General features: G+C 41.7%; 1 protein-coding gene across 1 annotated transcript; it reads left to right on the top strand.

The window, feature by feature from the left end:
• The first annotated feature begins 235 nt into the window (after positions 1-235).
• On the top strand, positions 236-13,300 carry LOC116377323 (V-type proton ATPase 116 kDa subunit a-like). The gene is made up of 7 exons (XM_031838936.1): positions 236-398; positions 899-1,017; positions 3,182-3,398; positions 4,936-5,043; positions 6,423-6,623; positions 8,512-8,529; positions 13,008-13,300. The coding sequence occupies exons 2-7, from the start codon at positions 947-949 to the stop codon at positions 13,131-13,133; spliced, it is 741 nt and encodes a 246-aa protein (XP_031694796.1). The 5' UTR covers positions 236-398; positions 899-946; the 3' UTR covers positions 13,134-13,300.
• The last annotated feature ends 22 nt before the right edge of the window (positions 13,301-13,322 follow it).

Here is a 13,322-nt window from a genome sequence, read left to right on the forward strand (position 1 = left end):
TAATGGACAAACCGTTTGTCATGAAATAATTCACTGGTTTTTTTTTTTGCATTTGAAGTGGTTGTACTGTGCTCCGTCTAAAAGACTGTTACGGCTACGCTAGCAACTAGTTGCTGGTGTAAAACACTTTTTTTCCAGGAACCTTATGTATGTTCTCTCATCATATATAACATAGCATCGACAGTCATGTGTTATCTTACTACTGTACTCTATGTGGTTGATTCATGTTCTAAAATGTATTGCTGGTCGTTGTATATAATCTGCTTCCTGTCAATACATTGATTCATTTCCTGCTGCTCTGTCCTAGGTTTGAGACACTTGATGCAAATGGAGTTCTACAGTTAGACCCAGCTGTTCCTGGTGTCTTCAACGGGCCGTATCCACTCGGAATTGACCCGGTAAAATCCGTACACTCACTAGAAAAACAGAAATAGGTAGATCGTAGTTGTTTTCTGTGGTAAGAATCACAGGGCAAACAAAGTGTGTATCAGAGCCTGATATATCTTCTTCCTCTGTGTCATAGAGCTCCATTGTTGTCCATAGTGATTAAAAACACATCAGTGAGCCACACTGTTGCACTGGGTGACATGTTTCTACATGTACACATACACAGTAATCCCAATCGTATGCACCGTTTCACTGCTGTCTGAGTAACGTCTTTGAAAAGCTACAGTGCCCAGCTGGTTCAGAAAATGATTGAGCCTTTTTTAACCCTAAAATGAAACTGTATATCTAAGCGGTGCTTTTAAAGATCAGCATCATCTGTAGGCACCAGCAGGCTGAATCACCAAAATAATTAACACAAAGGAGCAAACAATATGTAGATTTCCCAATGTATTTGTTTTACGTTAGTACACCATAATGCCCTCAAACATTTCACTTTGTGTAATCTCTGCAGATCTGGAATGTTGCCACCAACAAGCTGACCTTCCTCAACTCATTCAAGATGAAGATGTCTGTGATCCTGGGTGTCATTCACATGCTGTTTGGAGTGTCTCTCAGTCTCTTCAACCACCTGTACGTAGGACACAATGCTGGAATTGAACACCTGCACCATTTGGTGTCCTCAGTTTTCACTCCCGTTCTCTACAGGCTTAAAGCATAGTCACTACAGGCAAAAGGGTTCGTACCGGGTTTGAATGGCCACACTCGAAGATGTGGCATAAGGCCTACGAAAGGGGCCAGATGTACTGAAAAGAATGGTTTACACTACTGGAAATTGTTTTTGCTCAGTTGTTTGCACAGAAAGTGATGAAAGTAGTTATGTGAATAATGAAAAAAGAGAGCTTGAGAGAAAAGTTTGAACCAAGGGAGGTTGGTTACAAAAAATTGGTCATTTGAGGAAGATCTGACTACCGAGGCCCTAAAACTCCTCAGAAATGACATCAATTGCCAAGCGGCACTATACATGTTCTCTGTTTGAGGCTTTAGCCTGTATGTCCACAGGTTTTTAACATATTGCTAGTATCTATGTTGTGTAACAGGTGTGGTAAGGACTCAGAAGCAGTACGACAGGCACACAGAATAATTGGAATCAAAGCTTTATTCTCAAATGAACACACAACAGGTAACAGTCTTGGATATGCACAGGTGTAGAATCCCACATGGTGGAACGCCAAGCCGTCAGGGGAGAAGGCAGACAGAAACCAGAGGCAGGATCTCGTGGTCGGGGACAGAAGGCTGAGTGGTTTACCGGGGCAGAGGCAAGGCGGAGAAGTCCAAACAGGCAGGGTCGGCAACGGGAAACTAGTCGGAGGGTAAACACTGGAATGTCTGGCATAATGCGGAGAACAATCTGGCAGTGAGTGTGTGTGAGACTGGGGTCTAAATAGTAGGTGCAGCAGAGTGAGCAGGTGAGAGTGATGAGCTGATGAGGTGGGTGTGACTAACAGGTGCGCTGAATGAGCTGATGAGGTGAGCGAGAGACAGAGTGACAGGAGAGAAGGGGCGGAGCTGTGACATGTTGTCAAAGAATGTACCAGTGGTGTAAAACAAGCAGATCATCTTCTTGGATTTTCTCTCTCCAGTTTTAGAATGAAAATGTTTGGAGATTTTCAAATCAGGCTTCCCATCATGCTTCAGGTAATGTACAGGGAAAGTGAGGTCCCGGAATATTTTTTGGAATATCTGTTAACATTTTGGTGAATCTATACCATCATCCTCCAGGTCCTTATTGCTCTGTGACTGCAGATATTCAGACTGCAAAAACCTGGATTACTGCTGATACTGAAGGAACAGTTCAATGTGAGGAGTGGATTCCACTGATCCCAGCAGTATACTTGTACTCAGGATTGCTGGTGTGATCACGTTTGAGTTATGACTCTGGTTTAATAGGTTTACTCACTGGTTTCTGGTGGCCGCCACGGCAAAATCTTTGCAACCAGGGCAAAAAAAGAAAACAACATTCTGTGATCAATCATCTGATCCACCTCCCTCAATACGTACTTGGTTATTATTGCTCCACAACACGTCTGTTATTCTACCTGTGAAGCCCGACCAGTTCATCCTAGTTAACGGCACAATTTTTAAGAAAATGAGGTCACTCTGATATTTCCCAAGGAGGAGAAAGTCAGGCAGGCATAATATGCATGTGCATAAAATCTAGACGGATGAAATGATGTAACCTGAATTAATTTCTTTGCACCGGTGCAAGTAGTCTATCCTGGCTCGTAAAAAACAGTTGTTGTTACTGTCACTGAAAACTTCTGGTAATTCTTAAGATTATTACGTGTTTGTTTCCATTGATAGACAAAGAGGGGACATTAATCAAACTTAGGAACAGAAGAGGACAGGAGGCCTCAGGGAGGGACATGAGAGGAGAAAGAAGAGAGGAGGCAAGGAGAGGAACGTCTAAGGGCAGGGGAGCAGGAGAGGAGAGGGAAAGAGAAGCTTCCAAAAAACATCCAAACTACTTAAATTGGTCTGAAATACCAAAGTTCAAGCCTTGTTTGTTTCAAGTTTTAAAACATTGTTTTCACTTTTCTTATGTCCACATTGCCCCCATAGCTAACACAGTTATTACATCCATCTGAATGGATACACGACTACACTGATGGAGTATGATGAAACAATTATTTTCACTGGAGGCCAACATAAGCAAAGTGATTCTCCGTCACCGACATACAGTAGCAGCGCTACTATACAATCTGCTTTGTTTGTGTTGTTGACTGAATTTCTCCAGGTACTTCAAGAAGCCGCTGAACATCTTCCTGGGCTTCATCCCCGAGATCGTCTTCATGGCGAGCCTGTTTGGCTACCTCGCCCTGCTGGTCTTCTACAAGTGGACGGCCTATGACGCCTTCACCTCCAAGGACGCGCCCAGCCTGCTCATCCACTTCATCAACATGTGTCTCTTCAACTACAGCGACCCCACCAGCAAGCCCCTCTACAGGGGACAGGTGCTCCCTCTGCCTCTCCCAGCTCCCTGCCCCTCGCTCATGCACTAGTATGGTTGAACCCTGGTAGTGAGTTGTACAGCAGCTCAAAGCCAACACACATAATAGTATATTTAATTAATAGTAATTAACAATGCTATATATATATCATAAATAGTTGTACTGATACCCGTACCAGAAATGCCTCTGATACAGCCTGAAGTGCTGGATCAGGTAACAACATGTGTCTCTCGCTAACCGATCCGTGCATCCTGCCCCATCGGTACTGAGCAGTGCAACTTTTAACAGAGATGAGAAAGAAGCGAGATGACTCACTCCAGAAAAATAAAACGGTTGCTGCATCCGGACTTGATGATGGCATGAGGCGTCTCGCTTCTTTCTCATCTCTGTTGAGAGGAATTTGACAACATTTTAACACTGGAAAACGCCAGTAAAACGCCGTTGGTATTTTGACGCATTATTATTGGATCGATACTCTGTCTATCGGCCAATACGCAAGTTCAGGTATCGCTATGGAGAAGGAAAAGTTTAACTTGTCTTATGGTCAGAGGTCAGTTTCTACAGAACAGCAGCCCTGGTGCTGGCAGGGATTTAGTGCCTCGCTCTGGGATACTTCTGGAGGGGTTGTTCTTGCCGACATGAACTCAGATCATCACTTTCTCAAACTACTTTACTCTGCTAGCCAGACCACCAGTGTAGCCACAAAGTATCAGGACAGTAATATGGTATGTTTCTTTTTTTCTGCTCTATTCCAGCCCTTGGATTTGAAATGAAGCTAAAAATGTCTGGGAGTTTAAACATTCCGGCTCTTGCTACATATAGTGCCTGATGGAGATGCTATCAGAGAACTCTTTTGCCCAGAGTTACCAGTCTACCTAGTTTCGTCTAAGTTTTTGGACTCTAAAAACTACTAGACTACTAGGTCTACCAGGTCGAGAGTGGGCTGTATTACCTTGTTTATCCACAACAGCTCTGAACGTTTAAGGTTGTGACTGCTGAGCTGTCACTGTCTGTGCTGACGTGCTCATCTCCTCCATCTGTCTGCTTTAAAAACATGTGGTGTGTTCAGCTAGCTCAACCAACCCTGCTATGCCTGTTCTGTTACGGGGTGTCTGCTCTTGATATGATTGGTTAGAAATAGTTGTGTACCGTTGATTTGCTGTCAACCAATCAACGGTACACCAAAGCTTCTCTGTATCATGCACATTTACAGTTGTGGCTTACTTATTTGTTAAGGTATTGCCCAACCTGTGTCATGAGATTGCTTTTTTCTCATTCTGCAGAAAAGTGTACTCACCTTTTAACAGATCAGCATATTACTATTGTTAGATTAAAACAACAAATAACTGTAACACGTACCTGTGTTGCAGGAAAGCAAAGGACAGCTTGTATTCGGTCGAACAGGAGAAAAATAGAGTGCCATCGTTGAGAGGGAGGACGGAGTGAGGCCTCAGCAGGATGTGTTCGGGGAATTAGTATCTTCTGATCATTGCTACACATCACCAACACCCTGTTAACCTCTCTCTGTTTGAATCTGTAGATGGGGATCCAGATTTTGTTGGTGCTGATTGCCCTTGCATGTGTTCCCTGTATGCTGATTGTGAAAACTATGGTGCTTCGGCGTCAGCACCTGTGGAAAATGCACCTGGTATGTGGATCTGATCCCACCTATAACCTTACTGGCACCTTTGATGATTAACATTTATAACCTGTGATATAACCTTTTTTTTCACTCCTATTCTGCCATTCATTTCAATGCACGTTGTATTGTGTAATGTGGTTGGTTGTGTTGTCATGAAACATGCTTAAAGCCTGCCTTGGAAACGCTCATATTTTGGTGGGAAATTTGGTTGAAATACTTGTCAGAATGAGGCACCCTAACAGCTGATGGTCTACCACTTGTATCCTCTTACTCTAGCTGTACATTTGACGACTTCTTACCAAAATTCTTTCTGTCTAACGAATGTGAGTTACCTGATATATGAGCCTGGTGCTCTCTTTGCTCTCACTGGTCGGCTTAAAGCTCAAAGAAATGCAGTCCCATCAGACCAGAGATCAGTACCAACTTTAAAGAATTATGGTTGTGTTTACCACGTTCACAGGAAGAGTCCTACATATAAACTTTGTACGTTTTGGCACCAGGTCATTTTTTAGATTGTTTTTTGGAGAATTTCTGCAATTATTTGACAGAGGACAGTGTAGGTCCTTTTGTGGTGCAGGATGTGATGTGATTCTGCCGATGCATGCAGGTCGTTGAGTAAGTTCTTGTTTTAAAACGTTTAGAACATCCCGTCATTAACATTACAGCAAAGGTTACCTTTCATTTTGTTTATGTCTCATTCTTATTGTTGAAAAAAGGTTGTCAATTGATATTATTGTGATTTTATAAAACGTTTAGCTCATTTTCTAGGATGACATCGCCCATAGTTACTGTATGAGGGTGAAGTAGCAGTTTGTGTCTTCAGTTGTCTTATTACAGTCCTGTGACAGCTACGGAGACCAGATATTCTTCTCTTTCTTTGATTCATTGATTGAAGATGGATATAAGGAGAATTTCAATAGAATGTCAACATCAAGAAGGTTACCAACCCTGCCTCTAAGTTATCAAAGACTATGAAGTTATTAGCTAGCTGACATTTCTGATACAAATTAGCCACCTGAGCTAACTAGCCTGCTGTCAAGCACATTAAAAGCCATTTTGGACAAGTGACAAAAGCACTGGACTGGATCAGGATGTTGCTGGTCGCTCGATGAGCCAACAGGAAATGTTGATTTTAGTCATATTTAGAGGTTTTGCAGTTACAAGCTGTACTTTACAAAAATCTTCATTTGTGTTTGTTGAGGTTTAACTCGACCAATGAGCAGCGTTGTGTTTCACAAGTGGTGGATGTTTTTCATTTTGGAATGAAAGCCTTAACTCACTGTACGGGGTGCCCTGTTACTTTCAACAAATGAAGTAAATGAAGAAAGCGTTCAACCCAAGGCTTGCTTTAAGCTAGACACAGCTCTTGTGGCTTTTGTGTCTAGTCCCAGAAGAGGGAAGAAACCCCTGCAGAGAATCTAGAGCAGTCTTTAGAGCAAACAGGCGTGTCCTCATCATGCACCGGACTCACCCAACAGGGTACGCAGAAGTTCGGAGGGGTGCGGGTGGGCAACGGGCCCACGGAGGATGAGACTGGCATCGTGGACCATGACCACCTCTCCCAGCACTCAGAGGAAGGAGAAGAGGTGAGCCCATGAAATATATCAGCTAACGTCACTGATTACAGTTCCATCCTCTCCCAGGCCTGCATTTTGATAGTATCTCTGTGTGTCACTTTAAAATTGAAGTGAGAAGACTTGATATCCGTCTATAATTGAATGGGTTATTTCCATTCTCTATATGCCAATACATATGAAATACAAACGAAATCTTTCTCCGCATTGGCCTTTTACCTGCTGTGCCTTTTCAGCTGATGTTTTGTGTGCAGCATAGTACTGAAACATCATCCAAATATTGCAATACCTCTGATTCTGATGGTTCCTGTATTTAAGATTGCACCTTTATGTATTTAAAATGCTTGCCATTACAAAATGTTTCCATGCTATCTTTTGTTCCGGTGGGATGGCTATGCGATGCCAAAACCTATATGGTGTTTGTCGTTGCATCACAATCACTTGTATTTGGCTCACTAACGAATGTGTAGTCTGCTTTATGATCAATCATATTGATCATATCATACTGAAATGATGACAATAGTTAGAGGTGCTCGATACACAATTCAGAGCATTCCCATTGCCTCAACATGGAGACGACTTGCAGAGAGCGCTAACAGTGTTAACCTGAGGGTGGGGCTGATACCGCCGTATGAGAGTGGTGCAGAGCGTTGGTCATTAGCTAGCCAGTGGGGCACAACTAACGTGCATGCGCGGCAGACCGGCTAAGTAAACAAAGCAGAGAAAAGCCTAGATAAAAACACACACAGAGGGAGACATTACTCCACTATCTCTTTACATAGACAATAGTTGCTTGATGAAATATTAATGTTCTGAATTTCAAATTAAACACCTTTAAGTTCAGCACTGTGTAGTTCCAGCAGTTCCAGCTTCAGACTGTCTAAAGCTTACAACCACAACAATAGTAAATGTAAATATTCTGTCTCAGCTCCTTCACCAGCGCCATGCTTCCCTCCCTGCTCTACCTTCATATCAGAGATATCTCTCCTGAGTAGTCACAAGAGATGAGGACGATGTGGGCACAGCGTGCAGAGAGAGAGGCGGGGCAGGGATGGACCGCAGCAGATAAGAGATGGACTTTCCATTTCAGAAACATAAACAGAGAGGTGGTGTTCATGAGAACCAGCGGGTGGAATTTCTCAAAATACCAGGCAGATTTGTTTCTGTCTGTGACTCAGAGGCTCTCCCAGGTCTCCTGCATAATACATCTCTGAGTTGTTTATGTAGCGATAACATATTACATAACTGTACTGTTATGAGACTGCAGTCTGTCATCATTATTGCAAGCGTATGATATTCCATGTCGCCATGACTTAACAACAGGCTTATGGAATTTACTATTGCATAATGTTGAGTTAACTGTTAGAGTGTCAGGTTGGACATCTTACTGAGTAGTTGAGAAAATGTTAACATCCAGATAAATTGAGTGATGCAGGGCTCCTTCTCTCCTTCAAACACATTCTGAAGGCTTCAACAATCTGAATTAATCTCATAAATCATACATATGATGTAAGATTATTGTATGAACAAGAAAATCAGAAGTTATCCTTTAAGATCCAACCCGACCGAACCCAAGAGGTGCCAAATTTGAGATACGAGACCCGAAAAAAGTTCTATTTTGCTTTATTTCATCCATTATTGACTGTTAGCTTACCAGGCTAGTGCAATGCAATTTGTGCATGTCTAATGCGATACATGACACAAATCAATGCTTGTAACAGTCAGAGAGAGAAAGAGATAAAGGTCTCATTGAATTACATTTACATTACAAATAATCAAAAGGAAACCCAACCTCAGCAGTCAGTCTAATGAAATAACCTGCAGAAGTAGGATGGGACCTGATGGATGGATGCGGTTTTTGAATTCTGACACTAACCTTTGACCTTTGCTTACTTTCAAGCACGCAGAGGAAGAGCCGGTAAGAAACTGAGTTTTGGTATCTTCTTAACATGTCTGGATGCCGTCTTGCCTGATCTGTTTGTGCCTGTATTACCAAGTGGTGGTCTTCCTGTGTGAACCTCCTGTACTCCTATGTCCATCTATGTCCATCTGCATGTCTGTGACAAGCCCCGCTATAGTTGAAACGAGGCAGAATAAGTTCAATCACTTTCGTATATAGCTTTGAAATTCTTGAGATTTATTTATTGCACATTAAGATTTTAGGCAGACGCTCTCACAAAGAACAATATGTTTGCCTTTTAGGACAGATTATGAAGTGTGATCCAAGACCACTACCCACAAGACAGAGACGAGCCGGAGTTAAAACTTCTTTTTTTTTTCTTTTTTTTTAAATTTTTTTATTGAAAGACAAGAGACAATATTAGACAATACATAGACATAACAACAAGAGGATGACAAGAACAGTGGGATAAAAGCTAGCAAACATCATATAGTCAGTGTCTGTGTGTATATGTGTATGTGCGTGTGTGTGTGTGTGAGAATGTCCTTGAGCCTTTTGAGATGGAAGGAAAAATACCCATTGTGATGGGTGTTGAGTGTTTCAATTCCTTTTATGTATATGTTCTGACGAATGGCTGCAGCTAACGGTTCAATGAAAATGGTAAAAAGTGAGGGGGAGAGTGGGCATCCTTGCCTAGTCCCCCTGTGCAGTGTGAAACTTTGTGAGGTTTGTCCATTGGTGATGGCAGTGGCTGAAGGTGAAGTGTATAGAATTTTAACCCAGTTAATAAATGATTCCCCAAAGCCAAATCTCTTTAATGTGCTTGTGAGAAATGTCCAGTTTACTCTGTCGAAAGCTTTTTCTGCATCTAAGGAGGCTATGATGGTACCAGTTTGTTGTAATGATGAGTAATTGATTAAATGAAACAGTCTGCGTGTGTTAGTGGATGAATGTCTACCTTTGATAAAGCCGGTTTGATCTGGATGAATTATGGATGGAGTGACTTTGTCTAATCTGTGAGTTAGTGCCTTAGTGATGATTTTAATATCTACATTGAGAAGAGAAATGGGACGGTAACTAGAAGGAAGAGTTGGATCTTTGTTTGGTTTGAGGAGGAGTGATATACTGGCTGTGTTCATGTTGGCTGGAAATTGCAAATTTTGTTTTATTTCAGTTATCATTTTGTTAAAGAGTGGAGCTAGAATGAACCAGAAGTGTTTACAGAACTCAGCTGGGAAGCCATCGGGACCTGGTGCTTTGTTATTGGGCATAAGATTGAGGGCAGTACAAAGTTCGTCCTGTGTTAATGGTGAGTCAAGTATGTTGATTTGTTCTTTGTTAAGCTGTGGTAGATCAATGCTGTTGAGAAATGAGTTGATGTCTTCTTGATTTGGGTTATTTTTAGATGAATATAGATTGGCATAAAAACTTCTGAAGATTTTATTTATTTCATCGGGTGAATTTGTGGGCTTCCCTGCAGAGTCCTTGATGATTGAGATTGTTGTTTTTTCTTTATTTCGTTTAATTTGATTTGCCAAATATTTACCGGATTTATTGCTATGGTGAAAATGTTCTTGTCTAAATCTGTGTATGAGGAATTGAGTTTTATTATTTATAATTTCATTTATTTGGAATTTGTACTTTCTTAATTCGTTCTGGGTTTCCGTTGTTGGGTTACTTGCATTAATGGTTTCGAGTCGGTTGATTTGTTGTTCCAGTTCAGCTTCTTGTTGTTTTTCTTTTTTTTTTGTAAACGGAGAATGAAATGATTATTCCTCTTAAAACTGCTTTCCATGTTTCCCACAGAAGGGTTGGTGATGACTCTGGGGAATCATTTATTTGTAAGAAGGACGCCCACTCTTTTTTAATAAGACTGTCAAACTGAGGGTCTTTGAGAAGAGATATATTGAAGCGCCATCTAGTGACAGGTTTATGTACAGTAACTCTGTTCCATATAAATGTTACGGGAGCATGGTCGCTAATAATGATAGGATGGATTTTCGAGTCTGAAATATTAGATATGATTGAATTGCTGTTGAGGAAGAAGTCAATGCGTGAGTATGAGTGGTGAACTGGTGAGAAGAATGAGTATTCTCTTGAGTTTGGGTGCTGTAATCGCCAAATATTGCCAAGACCAAAATCACTCATGAACTGTTTTATCGTGTCTGTGGATTGCCAGGTACGCTTATTATTTGGATTTTTAGATCTGTCTACTGATGGGTCGATAACTGTGTTGAAATCGCCTCCTATTATGACTGGGCAGTTACAATTGTTTGAGAAGGATGAAAAAAAATTATGAAAAAAGGATGGGTCATCAGTGTTTGTGTTCGGAGTTAAAACTTCTAGGACGAGTCAAAGCCACAGACCGTATTATAAGATGTAGATGTAGTCTCCCAGACGTCACTCATTGGACTGTGGTTTTGAGGCCTTGAGTTCGGTGTTTTAGCAATTGCCATCTTGATTTTTTTTTACAAACAGAAGTGGGTGGAGCTAAATACAACTGAACGATGATGGTTTTTTGGCCGACCAAAGAAAGAATGCAGGTTACTTCCACATTGGCTTCACTTTTCAGAACTGGAGGTTGCCGCCTCACACATCTCTGCTCTTCAAATGTACCCTCAGTCTTTGCCTTGGTTTTGAAACATGTTTAACTTTGTCCTGGCAAATCAGTCTGAAAGAAATGTGTGGCTGCTAAAAACAATGTTGTTTAAACTGAGCCATTTCATCACAAGTCTAAAGTCCTGTACGCTGTGAATGTACATGAAATCACACTCTCTGCTCAGCTGAAATGTTGGTTCACAACATTTGTGATCAGAGCCACTGGCCTCGGTGCATTTTGCCAGTACGGCGTGTTAGCCAGGGTTGCTTTCATTAGCCACTTATGTCGGAGACCCTTTGAATGGAAACAATGAGTGCTGCTTGCATGAACTCTATTTCACGGCTCCAAGGACAAAAGAGAAGCATGGAAAGAGGAAACCGGGCCAGCGCAAAGCCAAATCCAACAAGAGTAAGTCAGAGCAATAGACTCCCATGTCTCCCCCCTCCATACAGGAAAGGCTAGTCTTGTTCCAGGAAGGAGAGAACGGAGGAACTCTGTTGGCTTTACAACACACAAACAAGTCCCTGCGCTGTGATCACGCTAGGGTCAAAAAAAGGAAAGAAACTCAAACCAGCCTGATCAGATCTGAAGGCTCCGGCGGGGGTCAAAGGTCAAAGCAGCCCCTCATTAAGATGATAACGGAATTTCCATTCCAAGTCATTTCCATGGTTCATGCCATGCTGACTGTACAGTTGTTATTACTGACCACTGTTTGAGTAGCACAGCCGGGGGATAGTCCTCTGTGAGTGTGGAGCAGAAAGTAAAGTGTTGAGATGACGTATGTGTCAGTAATGACTTTCTGGAAATGATTTTGTTTAAGTCTCAAAAGAATGTTTACTATTGTAGCAAGCATATTGAAAATACAACAACTGTTTCATTTGTACTCACATTTATATAAAAGTTCATGTGAGCAACTTTTAACTGGTTATGAAACCGTTACTTCAGTTTAATGCTGAAGTCTCTATATGACCATCAGAGAGAAGATATTTCTATACAGTTATTCTTAATGTTTGTCATTCTGGTGAAAACAGACAAAATCCTGCATGTTCACCAGAACCTCCTTTGGCTCCGATTCCTTCGGAGCCTCCAGCAGAGACCAGCAGCCGTAGTTACATTCCTTCTTACGGGGAGATAGTTTAGTCATTTGAGCAAAGCTGCAGACAAAAGAATCAATATCCTGGAAGGTGCTTTCCACTGGCTTCACATGTCATAGTTGGTGCTACGCTGCCTGTGAAAACGGTTGCATGAGGTTTCCTGTGGCTCTGGAGGGGCTTTGTTAACTCTGAGAAGTGACATGAACCAGATGTTTTGGTTTGAGTTTGGAAACTAGAAATACATTTAATACACACTACCAACTGGTGTAGTTTTTGAAAGATGCGAGTTTGCCAAGCAGGAAGGAGAGAACGGAGGAACTCTGTTGGCTTTACAACACACAAAGAAGTCCCTGCTCTGGGTGAGTTGCATTATGGGAAGTGTAGGATCCAGGGTTTTTTGGTGTTCGGCCTCTGCTACACCAATTCTGACCATTCTTTTTGTATGTTCTGAGACTTTAGGCCAGTGCAATACTTAATCACTGCAGTACCTCATTACAAATCATGTTATGACATTGAATAATACAGATATACCTGCTACTAAACGTACAAGAGGTTCCCAAAAAGTTTGTTTCAATTTGAAACACAGTGGATGCAGAGGTGGCCTGAAGGTTAGGAGAAGTGGGCTTGTGACCTGAAGGTTCCTTGAACGTGGAGTCATAATAACTACTATCAGCTCAATGCCTCTACATGTAAAACATAACATATGTACATATATACCATATATATATATATATATATATAGACACAAAAATATGTGACTATAACCAGTCGGTGTGTGCTAACCATCTTGTCTTTCCCCACAGTTTGACTTTGGTGACGTAGCTGTCCACCAGGCCATCCACACCATAGAGTACTGTCTGGGATGCATCTCCAACACAGCCTCCTACCTGCGTCTCTGGGCCCTCAGCCTGGCTCATGCACGTGAGTAAAAGCCTGCATACACAAACACACACAAGCATGCGCAGTTTTATGATGCACATTCTGTCAAATAATATGTAAAGAGGTTGCAATTTATATTTCGGAATAATATCAACATGTATATTTCGATGAGAACCTTGCTGTTGCCATAACTGTGTGTGTGTGTGTGTGTGTGTGTGTGTGTGTGTGTGTGTGTGTGT

This window comes from Anarrhichthys ocellatus, unplaced genomic scaffold (genome assembly GCF_004355925.1).
Source record: "Anarrhichthys ocellatus isolate YVR2014 unplaced genomic scaffold, GSC_Weel_1.0 scaffold1125, whole genome shotgun sequence".
Lineage (NCBI taxonomy): Eukaryota > Metazoa > Chordata > Actinopteri > Perciformes > Anarhichadidae > Anarrhichthys > Anarrhichthys ocellatus.

Coding starts and splice junctions, on each gene's coding strand:
- LOC116377323 (XM_031838936.1), top strand. CDS start 947: ATGAAGATGTCTGTGATCCTGGGTGTCATTCACATGCTGTTTGGAGTG. Junction 3,399..4,935: donor AGCCCCTCTACAGGGGACAG/GTGCTCCCTCTG, acceptor TTGAATCTGTAG/ATGGGGATCCAGATTTTGTT. Junction 5,044..6,422: donor ACCTGTGGAAAATGCACCTG/GTATGTGGATCT, acceptor TTTTGTGTCTAG/TCCCAGAAGAGGGAAGAAAC.